Source organism: Pelmatolapia mariae, linkage group LG7 (genome assembly GCF_036321145.2).
Source record: "Pelmatolapia mariae isolate MD_Pm_ZW linkage group LG7, Pm_UMD_F_2, whole genome shotgun sequence".
Lineage (NCBI taxonomy): Eukaryota > Metazoa > Chordata > Actinopteri > Cichliformes > Cichlidae > Pelmatolapia > Pelmatolapia mariae.
Window position 1 is genome coordinate 45,349,864 of NC_086233.1, and position 23,954 is coordinate 45,373,817.

Here is a 23,954-nt window from a genome sequence, read left to right on the forward strand (position 1 = left end):
AAAGTTCACAGTTCCTTGCAAATCTTGCTTTGAGGGATTTTCTTTCCCCATGTTATGTTTATCTCAACTTTTCATTAAGTGAATTAACACATAACTTTCTTAAATAATGGTAAATGACATCGTACCCTGTGTATGTTTTTTTTTTTACCAGTTTATTTTTTTACCCGTATTACAATATCTGATTTTAAAAAAAATTACTACTGCTAACAAAACATATTTAGAGTTTTCATCTCTCTTTTATGTAAATGCCAGATGGTATTATTAATGTGTACATGCTTTAAATATAAAAATTACACAATAAAAACAACACTGCAGAAGTGTGGGATTTTACTTTTACTTTTTCACTTTTACCTTTTACTAAAGTGAAAAAACGCAACTTTAAATGCTGTTTTAATTAATTGGTTTGACTTTGTAAACTTATATTAATGAGGCACCATATAGTTTTCTGCTCTTTTTATTAAATGCAGACAGTAATTTTGTTTGTCTCTAAACATTTTAAAAAGTAATTACATAACGAAGAGAGTGAGAATTTCAGAACAAAGATACTGCTATAGATATAAACTGCATACAGGCCTAAAGTTACTGTGGTTTGATTAAATATTAAGAATAAAATACACATTTATTCCAAATGAATGTAATTACACGATTTAATGTAACATTATGTTACTTATCTTGTAAGATTAGTTATTTAAAAAAAAAAAAAAAAAAAAACATAGCAGAGGATGGTTTCGATCCATCGACCTCTGGGTTATGGGCCCAGCACGCTTCCGCTGCGCCACTCTGCTGCGCCAAACACCCCGCAAAGGACACAATTCATAGGAGCTCTGCATAAGCCCCTCCTACTGTTGTCTTTCGCAGAAGCGACGACGATAACGAATTTTACACCACATTTTGAGACGAAATACTTCATAGATAATACGCAGTTTAAACCTACCTATCACATTACTGAAACAGACTATGAGAACAACAGCTACCTGCTCCACGGTCACATCGATAAAACATCACGGAGCACTTTTTCTGGTTGTTCCCGCCTTTGTTGTAAAGCACAGTTATTGGCGGCAGAGGGCGTTGTTGCTCATTTTTGTTTCAACATTTGAAACAACAACCGTCGGTTTTCATTGTGTCATTGGCTCAAAGTTGACTCATTTTTATCGTGTTTAAATAGCATCAGAATCATTTCACTGGTGTTCAGAAATCAAACGAAGAAATTGTGCCTCTAACAATGTTTTTCATAAGCTCTACATACAATGACAGTTATTGTTTTGCTGAAATAAAATTTTTGAAAAGTTGGAAATTATTTATAAATTAAATAACCTGTATGTATTGTAATATTTAAATTATACATATTTAACAGCAACATTTGAAAATGATCATGTAGTAGAATTGACTACTTTCTTTTGGATTGCCAAATTAATGCCACATGTCATTGACACAAAATATCACAATATTGTCATCTCTGATCACTTCCCTGTCACATTAACCTTAAACATCCAAAATGCAACTAGACCGCAGCAAATATGGAGGCCAACCCTCTACTGTTAGGTGAGAAGGATTTTCATGAATATTTGGAAACACTGATCTCTCTGTATTTTGCGGTAAATGACAACTCAGAAACTTAGCCTGCTACACTTTGGGAGTATTTAAGGGGTACTATTATCTCTTTTAAATCAGCCAGAAGGAAGAGAAACCAGGCTAAGCTCCTTGACTTGGACAAACAAATTAAAGATTTGGATAAAGAGAATGCCCAAACGCCATCCACTATGCTACATAAGAAAATACTGTCTTTAAAATATAAATATATAATTTACTCTCAGCAAAAATCAGTAAAGCCTTTTTGTGTACCAAGCAGAAATACTTTGAGCTTGGTGACAAACCACATAAAATACTATCAAGAAAACTTAGGAAACAAGAACAAGACAGTACAATTCATAAAATGAAAAATAATGCAGGTGAGGCTTTAATGGACCCCTGCTTAAACTGCTTAAACTCAGAAATAACAACAGAAGGGATCAAGAGGGCAATTGCCTCAAGTAAAAACAATAAGGCTCTTGGACCAAATGGCATCCCCAGCGAATTTTATAAGAAATTTAGTGAGATTTTGTGCCCATACCTGCATAAAACATTTACTCAAACTCTAGCAGATAAAGTCCTCCCTCTCACCCTTACAGAGGCAATTATAACTGTTATTTATAAAAAAGGTAGGAATGCTGAGAATGTTGATTCTTATCGTCCCATCTCCTTGCTAAATCTGGATGGGAAACTATTGTCTAAAATACTTGCCAGTAGATTAAGCCCCTTTTTAACACAGTTAGTACACCCAGATTAAACTGGATTTATACCCCAGAGAAATTCTTTTTTTAATCTCAGGTGACTATTCAATATTATTTAATCCACTTCCAGACCTAAAGTAGAGTTGGCAGTTTTGGCACTCGACGCTGAGAAGGCATTTGACCAGATTGAATGGCCCTATTTGTTCGAAATATTGGAAAGATTTAAATTGGGCAAGAAATTTATTTCAGTGGTAAGGTTGCTTTATGTCAGTCCACATGCTCGCATTCTTACCAACCAGAATCTATCACTATCCTTTGGCTTATATAGAGCAACAAAACAGGGATGCATCCTCTCCCCATTAAAATTTGCCTTGGCAATAGATCCCCTTGCTGAAAGCATATGTAAAGAGCCAACTATTTTTTTTTTAAATACTGATGCAACTACTAATAAAATCTCACTCTATGGGGATGATGTGTTATTATATATCACCCAGCCAGGAAAGACTATTCCTGCCATATTAGACAAAATTAAGTTATTTGGGTCTTTCTCTGGATACAGGATAAATCTCAATAAAAGTGAACTAATGCCTATACATGTGAGTAACCCATCATGGCTGCAAAACCTCCCATTCAGTATAGCTTATGAGAAGCTCACTTATCTGGGTATTCAGGTTACAAAATGCTATTCCTCTCTATTAAAATCTAACTTCTCTCCCTTAATATCTGAGCTTCAGTCAAGTGTACAGTTCTAGAATACGCTTCCTGTATCACTCATTGGTTGAGTTAATGCTATAAAGATGATAATTTTGCCTAAGTGGTTGTACTTATTTCAAAATACCTCTGTACTCCTTCCTAAAACATTTTTTAAAAACCTGAATTCACTCATCTTACCTTTTTTACTGGGCAATAAAACACATAGAATTGCTAGGAAACATCTTTCCAAGTCTAAAACGGAGGGAGGGTTAGCGCTTCTGAATTTCTTGTTCTATTACTGGGCTTCACATATAAAATTTATGACATACTGGTTAGCTGACAATGGCAATCCCCTCACAACTGGAGCAGGAAGCTTGTCAGCTTTACTATATAGCTATACTGCCCATTGATAAGTCTATGTATGTGGTAATACATAGCACCCTATGTATTTTTAAGCAGATTAAACTACGTTTTAATTTAAAGTCTCTATCCCCTATTACACCCATTGTAGGCAATCCATCTTTTAAACCATCTATTCTAGACAATGCATTAAAACTTTGGAAACAGGTAGGACTTTGCACAATCAGTAATCTATATTGGGATGGTGTCTTTGCCTCTTTCAAGCAGTTACAAGAGATATACAAGCTACCAGGGAGAGACTTTTTAGATACCTGCCAGACTCTGTCAGGAAATATGTACAGGGCTTTGAGAGTCTCAACATTTCCGGTCTCGATAAGTGTCTCCAACGTTCACCTTGTAATGAGAAATTTATCTCTTGCACCTATCAGAATTTAATGTTAGTAAGTCCTGCAAGCTCGTCCTTTATCAAATCTAAATGGGAAGAAGAATTAGGTATCATAATCACAGACACCCAATGGGAAAAAGGTTTGCAGAATATCCATAAATGCTCCTATAATGCAAAACACTGCTTGTTTAAAGCTTCGTCTACACTTTACTATAGAAAGGTTAAATAAAATATACCCTGAGGTCTCTCCTATATGTGAGAAATGCTCCCTAGCTGAAGATACGTTAAGCCACCTTTGTCCCAAGGTTAAAAAATATTGGGCCGACATCTTTGATTCAATGTCTGAAATTCTTCATGTGCAGTTGAACCCTGATCCACTAACAATTATTCTGTGCATCTTTGATGATACTGTGGGAATAGACAGTGCAAAGTAATGTTTGATATCCTATTGTATTATTAATGCAAAGAAACGTATTATTACTCATTGGAAAAAGAGAGATGATGTATATTTGATATATTTGGTCTTTCGCTCAGAGAACTGTTTCGCTGTCTTCTTCTCTCTATCTCTATTTCAGTCTCACAGGCTTGACCACATAATGACAGACCTGCAGTGCATTAAAGGACCCTGCCCATGCATGCTCTCCCAGCCACCTCCCTCTTTATGGGCCTTTTTAAGCCTCTCACATAGAGGGGGGGACTACTCTCAAGACGAGGACCAAGCATCTGGAAGGATAACAAGCTCACAAAGTTGTCTATCCACTTACAGCCAGGATTCCCCTCTCTGAACGCTAACAATGGACAACCATTCCTACAACTTCCCTTCTGACTGCACCCCTCTCACCAACTGCAAATCTGCCCGCAAGCCTGTTGGATCCACTGTCGTGAACATGGGGAACACTGGCAAGAATCCTCCTCGAGACTATCTAGTCTGGTCGCTGTGCAACACCTTGTATGTTAACTTCTGCTGCCTGGGTTTCATGGCGCTCATCTACTCCATCAAGGTGAGGCCTTGTGCTCTTTTTCTTTCTTTCCTTTTGAAAATGTTTTACACTCAATTTACAGACATCCAACAAAGAAGGGTCTACACTGTTAACTCAATCCCAATTAAAAAACATCTTTTTATTAATGTATGTTTTTAAATAAAGTAGCCTTCATTGTTGTCTCCAGTTATTTAAACTCTTTATTAAAACATTTTGAAAACAACAAAGGCAGGAACTCTTGGATACACTTGATGAAAAAAATGGAAGAATTTCTATGCAGTGTAACACTAGACTTTTGTCAGTCTTGAACAGCTTAATGCCAACAAGAACATTGTGTTACTATAATTACCTCAGCCTTCTGCAATGAAACTTGGCACAAAAGCAAAAGTTGTGCCAAGTTGGCAAGGATACTTATAAAACAATGGGCAAAACTCAAGCACCAATGAGTGGCAGCACCTATAATAACATTTCTAAAAGAAGCAGCGGGAACCAGCAATTACATTTTTGACAAACTACAAAAAGAAAAGTGTTTTCTTTTAACCATATGTGTAAGTGAGAGTATAAACTATAAAAAGAGGAAAAATAACCCTGCATCCCCTATCATATTTAAGGTGTGGTTAAAAAATCCTTATAAAATGAATATGGAAGAGTTCTTCATTTAAAAATTGTACATTATACTTTATTTTTTACAGATATTTTTATGTGTAAAAAGCAGAACAACTTCTGTCTTTTCCTCTGTGTAAAAGTTCTGTTGAAAAATTCTTTGAATTTGATTAAACGCAGTAACATTCTGAAGCATGTAAAGACTTATTATTGTCTCTGGTAGAATGTCTCACACAGTAGAAAGCAGGAGCACCCTTTACCACAGGAATGGAGCTGCAGAGAAACATAAAACAAAACAAAAACTTTTTTAAAAGTTAAGAAATCCTGGAAAATTGCATTTTCAAATCTTGTCTGGAAACACCGTATAACTACCTGGAAATAAAAGTTCCCAAAAATCTCACCACAAAAGGGTGTGTATGCCCTTTATTTAAATTTTTTTCTGCATGCACACGGTGCAGCTCAGAATCACAGGGCCACTGGCTCAGCACTCAGATTAAAGACAGTCACTGGTTGCTTGTCTGGGGAGTTAAAAATGGCATAATTGGTATCTTTCTAATGGGCAAGTACTCATGGGAAATTAGAGAGTTGTATGGAAGGCCCTGGCTGGGTTCTTTCCACAATAAATGGATACACTTAGAAGCAATTCAGTCTGCCCTGGGTCAGCACTGAACCAGATCTGTGGGACAAGCTGTCTGTAAACAAAAAGATGATCTGTGTTTTACCTTCTTTATTTACAGTGAACTCATATTATCTTTTTTATGTAGTGCAGACAAGGCTTTAATGTCTCCAGATGTCCCACAAGACTTATGAGACTGAGGAGCAGGGGCGTAATTTCCAGGGGGGGTTATGACCCCCCCCCAATAATCAGACCCAACCAATATAACCCCCCCAATAAAATTATGGATTATCTTGTATAAATAGGCTGTTCATTTTCTTTACTCATTTCAGTTATTACCAGCAAAATAGTTGCATGTTTAATCATCTGGGAATTTACCCAGATTTATTTATTTATTTAGACAGAGATCTTGACCCCCCCCAATGTTCAGCACAAAGTTACGTCGATGCTGAGGAGTCTTCATATTTAAATTGCCAGTTAAAACTGACTTCACCAGATGTCTTAATATGAATTTGTCTTCCTGCATCTTTGCAGGCCAGGGACCAAAAGACTCAGGGCAACCTGCAGCTGGCTCAGGAGTGTTCGGACAAGGCCAAATGGTACAACATCCTGGCAGCCGGCTGGAACCTTCTCATTCCGCTCCTGGCCATCGTCCTGCTTGTCCTCCTGCTCGTCCACTTGGGCTCGTCTCAGGGCTCTTTCGACTTCCTTGGAGAAGATGGACTCCAAAACTTCCTGAAACTTTTCAGTTGGTAGATGAAAGCAAGAGATAAGAGTGTTATGTGAAGAAGGCATTTGATTTAAATCGAGAATATGAAGGCTGACATGAGAATTTATTACACTCCTAACCTAAATGGGAGTCTGGACTTGGGCTGGCCTCTCTACCCCCTAATCAGCACTAAAATACCATTTTAACTCAAAGGAAATCATGTCAGTGCATTACGAGATGGTCTCAAAAATGCGGAAAAGTAAACTTAAACTTACAAAAAATAAAAATTAAGAACAAACACATTAAGAAAAAGCATAACAGAAATTTCACACATGGGATCTGAAAAACTAATATTAAAATGTCCCCAATTTAATGTCAGCCTTACTAGGATTGGTCAGTAGAGATGTGAAGCTGACCAAAGACTGAATAAGTATTAGTATTGTACTGAGACTGGGAGCTGAATCAAGTTGAGAGACTGAGCAAGCAGCTACTCTGCATCGTTTTTGTTATTTATTGTATTTATGAGTGAATTTGAATGATCTTTTGTCAGGTTAGAGAAAGAGAGAGAGAGGGAGAGGAATAGCAGAGAGAACAGGGGGCTGTGGAGCTGATGTCTGAATACCACGAGGATGAGAAACCACTTCACAAAAGGACAATCAACATTCATCTTGCATTGACAGTCAAATATATTTTATCTTTCAGCAGGCTTTAAATGTTATTAGTCACGACACACATTTATTTTTTATCACTATTCCTGTGATTTTATAAGTATTTTGAATTTCTCTTGCTGTCTTATAAATGAGTTAAATAAACCAGTTACTGTTAACACTGTTAGCACAAAACTTTTATTCTTTTGTTTAAAAAAACTTTTGCTCACTTCATCAAAGATCTACAAATGCATTTCAGGTCTTTCAGGAACATAGAGGCAAAGAGGCGCGCCATTAAATTGCGGTTTTGCACCTACACCCCACTTTAAAGGTATCATTTTGGGCCTCATATGTAAGCCTGTAGGGTGGTTCTAAGGCAACGGGAAAAGCATGGTTGTTTTCATAGCAGCTGTGAGCCTGCTGTTTTGCCAATTATATACAGCACATCCTATTTCTGGAAGCTGCACAAATGTGCCCTGCAGTTTTGAGGCAGTGCCGACCACTACAGAGGGGTCAGCACCAATGTGGAGGCCTGCAGTGAAGGGGTAACATGGCTCATTTCCACTCAATCTGCTCTTTGCTCAGGCATTATTACAGACTGAATGGGTGTTGCTTCCTGTTTAGCACCCTGAGACTTCAGAGTCAACATGTTAGTTTACTCTTCTACTACATATGGACTCATTAGAACAGCCTTAAAACACCAGTTTTAAACAAATTATTACTTGTTCCAATAATTGGTAATATATCTGACAACATTCTTTAATTTGTTCCAGCGTTGCTTATATTTTAAGGAGTGAAGATTGTAGATACAGATAGAGTATACCTTATGATTCAATTAAATTTATATTATGTATATTTACATAGCATCAAATCACAACATTGGTTACCTTAGAATGCCTTATATTATAAGGTAAAGACCGTAGAATAATAAAGATAACTCCCCAAGAATCAAATGACCTATGGTCAAGCACTTGACGACAGTGGGAAAGAAAAATACCTTTTAACAGGAAGAAACCTCCAGCAGATGCTGGCTCAGGGAGGGGCAGCCATCTGCATTGACCGGCTGGGGGTTAGGGGAAGGAGACAGGATAAAAGACACACTGTGGCAGAGAACCAGAGATTAATAATAACTAATGATTAAATGATTGTGGTGTATAAGCACATTAAACACACCCCTCAGCAGCCTAGGCCTATTGCACAGTAACTAAGGATCACCTGATCAAGCCCTGACTATAATGACATATGTTTGCAACAGCCCTCCCAAAATGACTTACCCTTCCAAGTGTTTTCATGTTCAGCTAAGCCCTGGTTACCATGTGCAACCCATAAAAAAGAGAAATCATTTAGAAATGTACGCTCCATGTATGTTTTGTTTTTTTTAGCCACACATGCAATGAATCAAACTTGTACTTACATATGTAAAACATAGACCCACGAATACCTCGTGAGCAAATCAGACACTAGCCTTTCGTATAATTCTTCAGAGGCTCTGTTTGCCCTCCTGCAACTCATTTCCCCTCTTTGATGATTTGGGTGTCCTGCTCCTACTGACCTCCCACCTTCTGGACTCCCATCATATTAGCAGCTTTTCCTTTGCTAGCAACTTTATTTATACACACCCAAATCACAGCCTGTAGCTTCCAACTTTCTATTTTCCTCTTGTGGTCTGAGAGAAATGCTTACAGATGTCTGACCCATGGAGAATTACAGGATAGGAGGCGGCACTGCATAGGGAGGTGGCGCTAACTTCTCCATACTCTTTCTCGAGTCGCAGCTGAGGCCTGTGAGAGTAAAGACGTGCAGGAGGACTGCATAAACTCGTGCTATCAAGTCAGTTAGGAGACGGAAACACTTCTTAGCAATGAACTTCAGTTGGGTTTTTTTTATAGTTGTGTGAAGGAAACTCGCACAGTACGAATTTCATTGCTCAGTGTAACCATTGTATTTTGTGGTGTATATGACAATAAACTTCTTGAATCTTGAATCTCTAACATTTACACTAACCTAAACTGAATCATTAGTTTTCCAATATTGGTTTGTTAGCATTTTATGCCAAAACCAAGCCATAAAGCTACCAGTTTATGGCACTGCAACAAAAGTACAACAAGATAAACAACGAACACTTTTTCAAGACATTTTCTATGAATTAATAAAAACCTTATCATTACCTGACAGTCTTGACCAATTAACTATCAAATAGTTGAGAGTTGATATCTACTATCAACTTTTTTGCTGTAATTTTACACATTTATATTTTTATTTAGGACACAGACATATTGTTTTGCAACAGCAGCTTTTTCTGTCACGGAGAAAAACTGACACATAGTCTTAAAATTATTATTCTTTTTCATACATTAAGATACATTATTACATTGCCACCTGAAGCAAACATTTTCTGGTTCAACATCTGGGCTACAAGGGTACTAACCAGGTGTAGAAATGATCAAGATGCTGTGCTTTTGTGTCGTATTTAGTCTCACTCTGGCTTATCACTTACTTGAGTCTAACCAAAATTGGTGTTCTACAATGTGCTCCAAGATATATATGATTATGAACATGATTTCTACACATGACACTGTGGAGAAAAATGTGCTTTCAAGTCATTCATAAAGGGTCACATAGTTTCAATGATGTCAGCATTGTCTGTAGGACATGTAGCAACGTCACAGCAATCAGGAGTGGTTTATGGAATCCATCGCTGGAGTACAATGACTTCAAAATTTTCCTACGATACGGTACGGTTCCTATGGTACGATCCCCAAAAGTCCAGTACTGGTCATTACAATTCATCATTTACACAGAAGTCAAACTGATTCCCAGATCATTTCTTCTTATAGCACGGTCGAGGTTTTAAGAGCAAGTAAAGACTAAATTTTGTTTCGTAACACTCGATAAGCTTTCTTGCCACACCACAGCTACATGTTTTCCCTTTTATGGATAGCCCAGATAGCTGGGCTGTTGTTGTGTTGAAGCAGGACAATGGTCATGTTGTTTTGAACAGTGTTTACATTAAACTGCAGCGCTACAGGAGGGTTAAATATCTCATTGTCTCTTTATTAGCACCAGAATGACCTAACTGAAGTGTAGCACTATGTACATTTACATATAGTGCCAGAATGTAGGTTTGCAAGAGCGGTTTATGCCTAGGAGCTCCAAACAGCTCCTTTTGGTGAGTTGATCCAGCAGAAACAGAAGCGTAATGTGAAAAGCTAATTTCTCTTGTGGGTTGGCTCAAATATAATTCATGTTAGGTTAACGTGGTTTAAACAAGCAAAAATTATAGCAACTTTTGGTAAGTTACTTGTACAGGATCACTATGGTCTAAGATACATCATGTTTTCTTTACCTATTTTCTTTTTAAATGTATATATATATTTAAAGTTGTACGCTGCAGCATATTCTATGTTTCTACATCCCTACCAGTCGCCCAGCATTCAGTGAGTGCCTGACCCCTTGTGGACAGCAAGCTTTCAAAGAAAGAGATGGGGGTCTAATTCACTGATGCAAGAGATTCCTTGGTCTTTTCAAAATAAAAATTTAAAATATAAGAAAAACCTTGGTTTACATCACATCACTGTGAGAGGAAAAAGATTGAAGGTTCATTCATTAACTATGAAGAGATATAATCTATTATCCATATGAAATGTTTCCAAGCAGCTTTCATACATCTATCAAAAATGTTACCATTTTTCTTTAAAGAAGTAAATAATCAGGCCTCTCCCACATTTCCACCAATACAGACAGTTCTTAGAGAACAACATGTACTTTTGTCATTTTATGTGAACTATTGTGCAAAAGTCTTTTGCTTCCAAAGCGTAATCTTAGAAGTGGTCTTGAACAACAGTTCAGCTTTATGAAGGTCTCACAGGTTTTTCTTTGGGTATTGGCTGGTTCACTCATTCTCAGTCTAGACCTCATACCCGATACTTTTGTTACCAGCGACCTGTCAGAAAAACACATAATTTGTTCCCCTTTCTTGTGAATTTATGAAAAATACGAGCAATATCACAATTTCACAGGCATAAGATAGTATTCCAAAAGAGCTACTATCCCAAAAATTTAACATATCTTTGCATTGTAGTGTATCTTTAAAAAAATTTAAGGAAACTAAACAAGTGGAGGACAAAAGAAGATGTGACAATCCAAAACTATTTAAAGCAGATTAAAAGTCATATCCTTAAAAAAAAATTTAAAAAAAATAAAAAAATCCAGCAAAGACTTCATACACTGACTGCTTGCCAAAGCCTCATCACAAATGGTATCAACGGGTGGCTGTCAAGAAGCTAATTTCATTTCATTTCGTTTCATCTCAGTTCAAATTGCCATTGATATGTCTGGAGGAGGTCAGGGGAGAGGTACAGCAGTGAGTGTCTACAGCCATCTGTAAGACAGGGTGGAGGCTCTGTCATAGTTTGGGGCTCCATTTCAGCCACTATTGTTGGGGAAAACCTCTCAAAACCTGCTTATGAGTCAAAGTGATTTCGACATCATCTGTTCTTGCCAAGTAAAGACAATATTTTGCAATATCTGGCACTCAGTAAGGGCTCTTCCTGGACCTGAGCACACCTTGGCCTAAAGCTGATCACATTTTTCTAAGAAACTGTGTGGCTGAATAAAAGGACATGACTATAAATAACGCTTTATTCACGGGTTTTAAGTAAACATTTTCATCCCATGCTTTTTTCTGCATGTACCATCAGCAGCTCTTGAAAAGCACCCTGTGTACGAAAGCATTGCGAAAAATAACGAAATGACAGGAATGAATATTTCCTGTTAAATAGTAATATATGTTATTTTATTATTAAATAAGTTGTATAAAGATGACATTTTTTCTTTAAGCCCGTGATTGGGGAGTTGCATATACTGGTGCAGGACAGCAGTTTTCAGCGGTACCGGGTGGGTGCAGTGTAGTCAAAGTTGTGATCCGCCGCTCGCGGATTAAGATTGTGAAAAATCCATCAGAGAGAAATTTCTCAGTCTTCCCGCAAATGTAAAAGGAGTTGCTGAGGTAAAATGATGCAGCTCTTAAGGGCTTTTCTTGTCCATTTTTAACCAGTGTATTACCAGCAATGGTGTTTTCAAGCAGAAAAATTATGTGTATACCTACATGTCTGTATAAGCTCTGTATTAGGGACGCAAGGTGCGACATTTACGAGGTGGTCTTTGAGACAGAAATCAGAAAGTAGAGCGCGATTAAAACAGCAGGAAAACGGAAAGCGCCAGGTGTGCCAAAAAGTGATTCCACTCTGCTGCCCTCTTTGGCCAGATCTCTCTTGAAAAAGACATTTTTATTGCCAATGACACTTATGATATTAAACAGTCAATTTGCCAAACTCATTGACTTGTACTTGTGATCAGAATGTGCTTTCTGGGTTAAATTGACACGATATAATGGAAATACCGGAAGCAGCAGGTTACCTGACAGATAGTTTTGACACATAGGGCGTTTCCTAACATTGAGGCACTTGAAGAGGAAAGTTGTCAGGTCATCGGATTTACCCCCTACACATCTGATCCAGGATCGACAGACCATCATAGTGAAAGTACAGCAAAGTCAGCATGAGCAGGTAGGAGCGTGGTTAGAAGTGTGGTCAAAGGACACCTGTAGATTCAGTCAATGAATTAATAACCTGTGCGCCATGACGAGTTAGCAACTCATCCAAGAGTTTTTTCATTGTGATTAACATAATCCCTAGACTTGCGACAAAAAGTGCTTTTGTGATGCAGTAGGTTATTATTTATTATGTGTACAGCCGTTTACCTGTACCGTGTTTTAGTATTTCTATTGTCTCCGTCTTTATTAATATTCTACCATCTCACTACATTCCGTAATTGCTAGATTTTAGAGAAAAAACCGTAAACGTCAGCTTACAGCAGTGCTGTGCCATCCTACATTTTTTGGTGTCGAGCCACCAAATCATTAGCATTTGTCCATTACTGGTAATACCTATACTTTTAACCTATAAAGCTAATGTAGGGAAGAGCAGTGTGCTACGACTTCATGAGATGAATCATAAATAATGTGCGAATTTTGAACACATTTTAATGACCCCTAAATTACTGTGAGTTTTACTTTCCACAATAATTAGTTAATACAACAAAACACACCTTTCAACATTTCATGTTTTTTGAAACTGAAAAGCTGAAAGGCATTTTTCATTTCCAATACTAATACTACAACTACTACTACTAATAATAATAATAATGATAATATCATAATTATTTAACAGGCGGGCAACATGGAAACACAGTATTGATACTTTTGTGCTAGTATCTAAGCAATACCAATACCAGCATTGGTATTAATACTATCAATATTTGGATTGTCCATGCGCCTCTAGTTTAGTTTAGAGTGCAATGCCCAAAATCTGGCCAAAAATAAAGAATGGCAAATTGCTCCTTACATCAAAGTAATAATAATGCATTAAATAACAATAATGAAATTATACACAATGATGTTAAACTTTCATTAACTTATCTTACTTTTATTGTTTATTTTGCCTTTGGGTAATTCTTGGAATGTGGAAATGTGTTGCTGGAAATTAATGTTACAAAAGAAAAGGGATTTTTTTTTTAAATCACAAATAGTCTCAGGGTAAATTGTTTCTATGTCTATTTTTATTGATTCTGAAAGAAGCAAAAAAGGAGGATGAGAATGAAGACAGGATGAAAAGCATTACATTTTCAGCATTAAACACTCAGAACTTATCATTAGTTGTTCAAACCTGTTTTATTACAGGAAGGAAACATAGAAAGGTTTGATAACCAACTGATAACCACTTATCATGGTGCACATCATGACTGACTGGGCTTTTAGGTTTTGTCAAGCCAGTTAATGTAAGAAAGCCGGGCCATGTTGAAGTTCCCTCACAATATACCCCTCAGGTCTTCTCTTGAAGGCAATCCTCAACCACAAGTAAATCATCAGTGTGGTTACAGGTTTTGCAATCACTTCAAAAATGGACTTTGAAATTTGAATTAGCACAGGGCAGGAAAAAAATCCTCATGGTGGGACTGTTGTGTAGAGTATGGGGGAGCTTTGCAGTTTGCTTTGTTTATGTCCTGTTCTTGATTCCAGTCTTTGAATGAGAACTAGACCATCAGGCAGAAAACTCCTGTGGTAGTTTAACTGACTGTCATGGTCATGTGCACTGATTTTTAATTAGATGCAGTGAGCCAAAACAATTATTTACATAGGGCTCAAAGGTGAACACAAAATATGTGTGATGTAATCAGCTCAGCTCACACAGAATGAACTCAACAGATTCAGATGTGTTACACAGAAACATTTAATTAAGCTCATCAAGGAGACAATTATAATACAACTACACAGTCTGACAGCCTAGTCATGTGTGTTACACATTCATATCTACGTGCCAAAAGTGAAAGAACAAAGAAGGTATGCTAGCTATGCTTTCCAAGTAAACAACTTCTGGTGCTTATAAAATGAAAATGAAGGAACCTGTATTAAAAAATGCATACAATAATAGATGATAGGTGTGTTTTATCTCGTCCTATTTGGCATTTAGTTGTAATTACACAGGCAGCAGGGCAAGCCCAACCACTTCCAGATGCTCCAGTGTGGTGCTGAGCCACTGGAGGTGGTGCATGGACAAACCAGGTAAAAAATATGATACACCCCAGCCTTGTGAAAATAAATAATAAATAATTTTTTTATGGTTAAGTGTTGATAAGAGTTGCAGAGTGTGGTGCGTGAACTTTTTGTGGCTTTTTAAATGTCTGTCTTTTACTGCACAAAAGTGAACTACAGTGCACCATTCTAATACAATTAGCTAGCCACCCCTTTCATCCAAATATACTCAGGTCAAGAAACCAAGATAGTTATGGTTATTTAACCTTACAAAATAAAAGCAATACATTTTATATAATTATATGATATAATTAAAATTTTTAGGTAAGATCAACTGCAATGTAAGTAAAATCAGCAATTTATGTTAGAGTAAATAACCGGACTGTCGGTTGTTGAATTTGATATGACTGATATAAAAGTAATATGTGTAATGTGTTTTTAGTACATACAATATCCAAACAAGCAGTATGATCACATCATCATCTTTACTCTACTTTTTCAAATGTTGCTTATTAAATATCGCGTTCCCCTTGCAGATGTTTGATCAGCCAGGTGGAGGTCAAAGGCTTCATTGAGAGGTGCATGACAGCAGTCGGTGCCAAGCAGCATCATGCTCGCAGTCTAGCTGAAGTGTTGGTGGAAGGAGACCACAGGGGCCACTACAGCCATGGACTCAACAGGATGGGTCAGCCTCCTTCAAAACTGTGTTTTCATCATTGTTGCTTCATTGTTTGATCCTCACTGTACATATCATTGTGTCTTATTTGCACAAAAACTAAGAAGCTTTCCTCATTGATGCTGGAGACATCAGCAGTAATTTTAAATTTAAGTCTGTGTGTTGTTTATGTGTACTCACTATATTTTTAACAGACATGTATGTGAAGGACATTCAAACTGGCATCTGTGCCAAGGACGGTGAGCCAGTGGTAGAAAAGGAGAGTGCAGCGACGGCACTGGTGGATGGGAGGAATCTCTTAGGCCCAGTGGTGGGAAACTTTTGTATGAATCTGGCCATAAAAAAGGCCAAAGACGTTGGCATTGGCTGGGTGGTGGCACACAGTGAGTCCCATTTGAACCCTAAAGGAAATGTTATAGTGGCGACACAGTTAAACAGGTTTCCAGATCATTTATTATTGAACTGTTTGCATTTTGCTTCCAGTAAGAACCAAAATTTAGTGTACTATGTTAGACACAACTGGTCTTATACTAAACAAGCAATATATGTCTGTCATTTGTTGCCCTGTTTAAAAACCTGTTCATTTTACATAGACATTTACTAAAGTATTTGATTATACAAAATCCTGCCTTTATAAGTGCATGATTCCTGTTCAGCAACTAGTTGACTGTTTAGTTTGTTTAACACTCAGTGAGGTGTATAAGACTCAGTTAGACTTTATTAACCCTCTGAAGTCATAAGTCACTATTGGTAATAATAACCCTACCCTTAACTTCTATTTTGGAGAAAAAAATCTTTAAGTAGTTTTTAGAGTGTAAATTAGAATTATTGTTTTCCTTGTTGCCTGACTGCCAAAACTTAAGATAACAATTAAAAACAACAAAGAAACCTACATAATTAGATTGCACAGGGTTTGGATTAGGATTGGGGCCCATGATGATTTAGCTCTTAGAGGTTTAAGAAACTTTCATTTAAGGGGAACAAGTGCTCTGATCTCATCAATAAAATCTCTCTTGAGTTTTTAAATATAATTATTATATTTCAACACTTAATTATAGTGGAGAGATAGTTCTCAAATCTGACGACTAAAACAATGACAGTGCATTACCACTGCTGTTCAGCCACTAAATTTATATGTGACCTTTTTCTTTTTAGACTCCAACCATTATGGCATTGCTGGATACTATGCAATGCAGGCACTGAAGGAAAACATGATTGTGAGTGAAATGTTTGTCTGTTGATCTTTATTCCCCTTTTTCAGTTGATTTTTCCCCCAGAAAGAATACATTTTTCAATTATAGACCCAGATTTAGTGTGTTTTAGTATAGCTTTGTATTTCCTTCCAGGATGATAGATGTCAATAACTTTGTTTCTCAGCTGCTTCTTTAGATCATAGCATGATCAGTTGCTTTTGCTTTTTGTTTAACTTTCTAATAAAAAATCTGATCTCCACAGGGGATGTCATTTACCAACACATCACCACTGGTGGTTCCCACACGTGCTAAAGAGGTATATGTATTAACTATTTTAGAAAAGAATCCATAGTAAATGCAATATATGACACTTTAATTAAGATATTTATGAATTTGATCATAAAATCTTCATTATTCAAACTCTGTGAACTCTGCAGTGTACTTTGGGCACCAACCCCATCAGTGTTGCGGCTCCTGCTAAAGATGGAGACAGCTTTGTTTTAGACATGGCCACTTCAGCAGTAGCCCTTGGAAAGGTAAGATCAACATCTCTACTGCTGCATATTTGTTTATTGCACATGTAAGCTTCTAACAAATTAAATGCAAGCGAGCAGTGATTGACCACTGAAACAACATTTTTAATGTGGAAACATTCTTCTCTTGTACTGTATATAAATGTGCATAGGTGGAGCTTCATGAGCGGCGTGGAGACCCCATTCCTGAGGGCTGGGGTTGTGACCCTCTGGGAAAAATTACAACAGACCCCAAGAGAGTGCTGACTGGAGGAGGACTGGTGCCTGTTGGTGGCAGTGAAGCCACAGGTCAGAAGCAGCAGATCTTGTCAAGAATGTTTTCATTCTTCATGTGTGAAATATGTGTTTGTTTGTTTGTTTGCTTGCTTGCTTGCTTTTTTAAGTCTATATAATTGAACCACAACCCTAGCTGGCTGATTTGTGCTTCATCTATACCATATACCATACTATACACAGATTTGAAAAACTCATATAGGAGATTAATTGGAAACCAGTTATCAGAACTGGTGGAATTACATGCCATTGATGGCTAGGATCAGTATAATACATTTATTCCATGCATATGTTTTTCTGTGTTTTTATCTTCAGGAGGGTACAAAGGCTATGGTCTGGGAATGATGGTGGAGGTGTTCTGTGGCATCTTGGCTGGTGCCCAGTACAGCAAATACATCCGCACTTGGAAAGTAACAGACCGTGTTGCAAACCTGGTACATTTTGTTTTGCCTAGTTGTGAAATACAAAGGACACACTGGTTCTATTTTAACATGTCCCTAATGTAACTTGTGACAAAACTGGTAACAAAGTGTGCTAAAAGTCATCTTGTTGTTTTGTCTGTGAAATGAAACAGACTGAGAAACAAGTTGAAACTGTTGTATCACTTTTTTATTAAGAATAATTCACAAAAAACAAAACAAAACAAACAAACAAAAAAAAAACGCTCCCACAGCAATGATAAAATACAGTTTTTCAGTAGCTGGAATAGATAATACACTGCAGATAATGTGGTGCTGATTATCAGATCTGGGGCAAAGTTCATAAAGTAATCAGCCGTCATGTACCAGCAGAAGAGAAATCAGCATGACACAAGTCTGAAGTGTTTGACTGCTGTTATCTAAAACAGAGGCCCAGCTAGTGACTCTGATATAGGTCATCTGACGTCAAATCAAGGCTCTGTTTGATGTTCATGTTTGATGAGCTCACAGTGTCACCTGTTTCGTATTTTCAGGGTCAGTGTTTTGTGGCAATCAATCCAGAGAACTTTGCTCCCGGGTTCAGTGACAGGATGTCAGATCTGCTGTCCATCCATAGAAACCTGGATCCTGTGAGTTGATCCCAGTGATGGAATATTAAATGCTAAAAAAGATTAATCAAAAATGCAGTTGATATCCAGTAGTTACAGTTTCTTTGTTTTATGAAATAAAATAGGGACAAACATTTGCAGGTTAAAAGTGAATTTCTTGCTCTATACTTTCTTTTCTTTTTTCTTTTTTTTCCTTTTTTGTGGCTTATCTGCTTCAGGCTGACCTAGACACTCCTGTTTTGGCTGCCGGAGATCCAGAGAGGATGAACATGAAGAAATGTGAGGATATGGGTGGGATCCCTTACCACATCAACGTCGTCAAATACATGGTAAAAGCTAAGAAGTGGGGATGTTCTCATGCTAGTCTAAACTGCAATGGCTAAAAGGTTGTCCTTTTTCACATAGAGCTCACAACATGAAATGCTTTTCTTCAGACCTGTTGCTTTTACTGGAAATACGCCATTTGATTTGAGTGAGAGTGCTTCTTTGGTGGAGCCAGGGGAAAAAAACACACATTTAGTTAGTGTTAATTTACCAGACTATGACCTGCTCTGTTTTCAGTTACACTCACAGATTTTGCTCTAGAGAAAAGTTGACAGAGTCCCAGATATTTAACCTCTAGTGTTGCATGAGCTATGTTAAATGGTATTGGTAAATGGACTGGTTCTTATATAGCATTTTTCTACCCAGTCAAAGCAATTTATACAACATGCCTTATTCCCTCATTCACACTCATTTATACAAGCACTTTTCCCCCACACCCAAGTGCTTTCTATCTTACATTCGTATTCAGATGAAAGCATCAGAGAGCAACTTGGGGTTCACTATGTTGCCCTAGGTATTTTAGGTATGCTGAACGGAGCAACCAAGGATCAACCGCCAACCTTCAAATTAGGTGATGACCTGGCATCACATATGAGTAAAGCTGTGACTTATTTGTGAGACACTGCCCCACCCTGGGTCATCAAGGTCACACGGCCAAAGTGTGAGTGAGGGATGAATTGCCTGGGAAGGGATTTCAAGCCTGTGTTGCAGGTAACTGATAGCTATTGTCAAAGGCTACTGTATTCATTGATTGTTATTCAAGGTAGATATAGAAATTTAGCCTCTTTTACTCCTCTCAACCCGTCTATCTTCCCTGTCCAAAATGAGAACATTTCTAACCAAAGTAGAGGTTAAATACTGGGAACTCCCCATCAGCTGTTAGTACTCAAGAAGCCTTTCAGATGAAAGATGAAATATTTTCAAATCCAGTTCAACTCACATGCTTGAAAACTACAATAACCTGGATGACTGAGAACCTACACAGACTACAGGAAGATTCAGAGGTCCTGTTTTAGCTTGGCATTAACGCCAGTTTATGTTTTTAACTAGAAAGTAAATGAGAGTATTTTTACCTAAATACAATCTGACTTCATTTAAAACCTCTTTAAGCATGATGCTAACTTCATTAGCATTTTGTATTTTTCCTGCAGAATGAATGCGCCAAGAAAATTGGTGTCAACCCACTGTTGCCATGTGACAAGATCGTCTCGGGTTAAGTTTATCCAAACAGGATTCTCAGCTGTGGAAATCAGCCACTAATGCTCAACTTGAAGTGCAACTTGAAGTACAATTCTGTTAATACACCTTATACATTTTAAGAGTAATATTTTATTCATGATTATACATGTGACATGTACTGTTATTTTTTTTTTTACTTTACTAAAAGCAAAACCATGAATTTTAAAGAAAAAATGATGTTGTTGCAGATGCTTGTGAGGTTTCATCACACGCTTGAAAAATGATATAAAGATACAGTGCTTTATCATCTACAATTAAACATATCATTCCTTGTTGCTGATGAAAGACAGTACTGTTGCTGCACAGCAATAACAAAAGTATTATGCTCACTTCTAATTGAAAATAAGAATTTTCTGCTTCTTTGCTACTGATGTGAAAATTGTATTTTTACTGTGAGATCATCTTAAAAACATAATTCTTTTATTCCCAGATCAGTAAATGCCATACTATTTGGAATGTAATGTGTGTTTTTCTATGCATTAATGCAATCTTGTTTTTAATAGACGTACTTTAGCGACCTCTTGATCTACCAATAGATGGGGATGTAAGCTTCTCTCACCCATCTGTCAGGGTTCATAGCCTAAACAAGCAGTTCAAATAATTCTCCTTAACTTTAGTTTATAAATGCATGAAATGCACTAGAACTAGCACAGAAATATATCTGATCTTCAAAAAGCCTAAAATTTCATCTTTACTAAATGTCATCAATGATTTATGCTGCAGTTAAACTCTACTACATTCTAGAACCATGTAAAATTCAGCAATGTCCTTCTTTCAGTTTGATCTTGTGAAAGGACTGTCAAACGCTTTGGGTTTACATTTTCCTCCAGTTTTTTGCTCATGTAAAAACCTTAAACACTAACACAAAGAAGGAGTTGTGTAAAATAATTTCTCAACTTTCGAATCAAATTCAACTCTACTGACTTGAAAATCTGATATCACACCACTAGATGGAGACATAAACTCATTAAGTCCTGGTCACTATTTGCTCATGCTATAACCTGACAGTTGTATGATATAGTCCAGGGGTCCCCAATCCCAGTCCACGAGGGCCGGTGTCCCTGCAGGTTTTAGATATCACCTAAAAGGGTCAGCACACCTGAATCACATGATTAGTTCATTACCAGGCCTCTGGAGAACTTCAAGACATGTTGAGAAGTTAATTTATCCATTTAAATCAGCTGTGATGGATCAAGGACACATCTAAAACCTGCAGGGACACCGGCCCTCGTGGACTGGGATTGGGGACCCCTGATATAGTCAGTTCAATTCAATTCAGTTATATTTATGTAAATCGCAAATTTAGATAAACTGCACATCACAACAACAGATGTCTCAAGGTGCTTTATAATGTGAGGTAAAGACCCAACAATGATACAGAAAAAACAGACAAAACCCCAACAATCAGATGACCCCCTATGAGCAGGCATATAGGTGTAGGTGGCATATAGTTTTCTAATGTTTTTTTTTTTGTTTGTTTTTTTACCATACATTAGATAATTTTAATGTATTATCACATAATTTGGTGGTAATTTCCTTGTTACACAATTCTTCCATCACTTATAAAGGACATAACCCAGGGACTGATTTGCAAACTACACTGCCACAGTTTAGACTTACAACCTTAGTTATACACACAGATGTGATCCTAATGCCAACCTTTTTGGGACTGTGTTTGTACTACATCATGGTATAAGTACAATGAACTGCCCACACGGGATTACAGATGTGTTTGTTAACACAGTGCACCACCAGCATTAGAAATCAATCAACTTCATTTATTGCCTAACTGTTTTCAGACATGTGGCTTTATTTGTAAACTGCCTCTATGCTCTATTTGAATCGGGGAGTTTTCTTTTTTCTCAGGGGGTCTTCAGCTTGAACAGCTAATTAACACTGAAAATAACTCAAGAAAAGGCCCCTCTCCAAACGGCAAGGAAAAAGCAGGACTGGACATTGACAGATGCCCAGATTAGGACCTTAATCTCCCATGCCAAAAGTCCTGTCACTGCGCTCTGGACTCTGGATGTCCCGTTAACACTCGGCCGACTGCAGACAAAAGGGGTGAAATCAACAAATCAATGGGCTTTCAGTCCCACCAGGGGAGGGAAAGGAGGTGGCAGCAGAGTGGGAAAGGAGGTGGGGGCAGAGGGGGGTAGTGGTCGGGTGGGGTCAGAGTGGTGAGTGCTGGGCTGGGCCAGATTTGTGAGTGGGTATGGAAAAGATGCATAAATATTAAGTCTGGGCAGAGGGGGAAGGTGGCTGTGTGCTCGGGTGGAAGGCTCCACTGAGTCCAAGGATTAAGAGGCCAATTCAAACACTTGCTATAGGGGCCAGACTCAGAGGTGTGTGTTCATGGATGGATAAATTGATGGTGGGGGTCTAATCTGCCCTGGCCTTGGCCCGGAGCCCTTGTGTGGATTAGACCAGGCCCCAGAAAGCACAGAGAGAGCAGGGCCGCTGGCTAGGATTAAGCAGATTCTAACAGGTGTGTTCTTTTGTAGTGCTATTGGGGAGGGGGTCATCACTCACTGAACAAGCAAATCATGAAGTAACTGTTTATTACTCATTGGCGCCAATGATGCCAAAAGATGTGGATTTGTACCTGCTAAAACATGCTTGGTGATGAGTGTGTGGTGGTGCAAGGTGACATGCAGGAAACTAGTCGAATGAGGCAAAATGGAACAAGATAAATAAAGAGGTAATAAACTCTTAGATTACTCCCACAGACACTTCGTCATCCCAGCAGATTGGTTGTTGTACCTGTGAAACAGCAGCTCCACTATGGAGGAGAGGGAGAGAGCACTTTCACACTTGTAAGAGGATCAGTTGTGAGGAGCTTAGAAGCTCAATGACCACGTTAGAAATAGAAACAGACTTGGGGGATAGTTTATTGCACTGATGGGAAAGGTTTAGGAATAGGTGCCATGTTTAATTGGACTTATAACCATCAGTGGTGGGGAAAGGCATATGCGCAAGTGTGTATTGGCCAGTAGGAGGGAGGAGGAGTAGAGTGATCATGAGAACGGGGTGAGCTAGGAAAGCTCTGCTGCTCTCATGCTGAGTCTTTAATGAAGTGAAACGACTTCCTGGTCTGTTCCTCCCAGCTGTTGTCCCTGCAGAGCCAAGATATTTGGCCTTGGCTCTTTGTCCCTCTCTGCCTACCATACCTCCAAATGTCCGAGCGAACACGGGAAAAAATAAAAGCAAAGCATCTGTTGTGTTGTTCACTCCAACTGCTCGGGAATGCAAATACGTCTCCATCTGTTGTCTCTCTTATTCGGATTTGAGATCGGTGTTGATTGGTGCCACGGACTTTCTTAAGTGCCAAGAAGATGCTGGATACTGAACTCAAGGCTGGAATATTGGAATGATTTGCATAAAACACCATCAAGCACCTTCCCTCCCTCTGCTGGCACGATCTGCTTAATGCTAAAAACACCATCTAGAGCAGTAGTGTCAAACACAAAGCAAATACTTCAATCTGGCCTATCAGACGGGTTTGGAAAATATGAAGAACAGCATAGATTTTAAACTAGATTAGATAGATTGTTAACCCCCCATCTCCAACTGCCATTCAATGCATAAACAATGAAATCACAGAAAAGTTCCTGTTTTTTCACTGTCTGCTGTAGAAATGACTGTTTTTTTTTTTACAGCCAGTCCAAAATGTGTTTGTTATAATTTACAATTTCATAACTACAAAACAGTCTGGAAGATGAACTACCAGAACATTTTCTGTAATTTTACAAAATGATCATGTAGTTTCTCTGGGCTATATGTGGCCCATGATGTCAAATGAGTTTGACACCCCTGATCTAGAGCATTTTGACAT

General features: G+C 37.9%; 2 protein-coding genes across 2 annotated transcripts; both read left to right on the forward strand.

The window, feature by feature from the left end:
- The first annotated feature begins 4,449 nt into the window (after nt 1-4,449).
- Nucleotides 4,450-6,899, forward strand: LOC134632315 (interferon-induced transmembrane protein 5-like). The gene is made up of 2 exons (XM_063480989.1): nt 4,450-4,709; nt 6,442-6,899. Exons 1-2 carry the CDS (start codon nt 4,503-4,505, stop codon nt 6,661-6,663), a joined length of 429 nt encoding a protein of 142 aa, XP_063337059.1. The 5' UTR covers nt 4,450-4,502; the 3' UTR covers nt 6,664-6,899.
- Nucleotides 6,900-12,822: 5,923 nt separating this feature from the next.
- On the forward strand, nt 12,823-20,097 carry LOC134631792 (uncharacterized oxidoreductase YjmC-like). Its single transcript, XM_063480348.1, has 12 exons — nt 12,823-12,830; nt 14,807-14,884; nt 15,391-15,539; nt 15,725-15,913; nt 16,686-16,747; nt 16,986-17,039; nt 17,161-17,259; nt 17,409-17,544; nt 17,845-17,963; nt 18,482-18,577; nt 18,775-18,885; nt 20,032-20,097. Exons 1-12 carry the CDS (start codon nt 12,823-12,825, stop codon nt 20,095-20,097), a joined length of 1,167 nt encoding a protein of 388 aa, XP_063336418.1.
- Nucleotides 20,098-23,954: the final 3,857 nt, after the last annotated feature.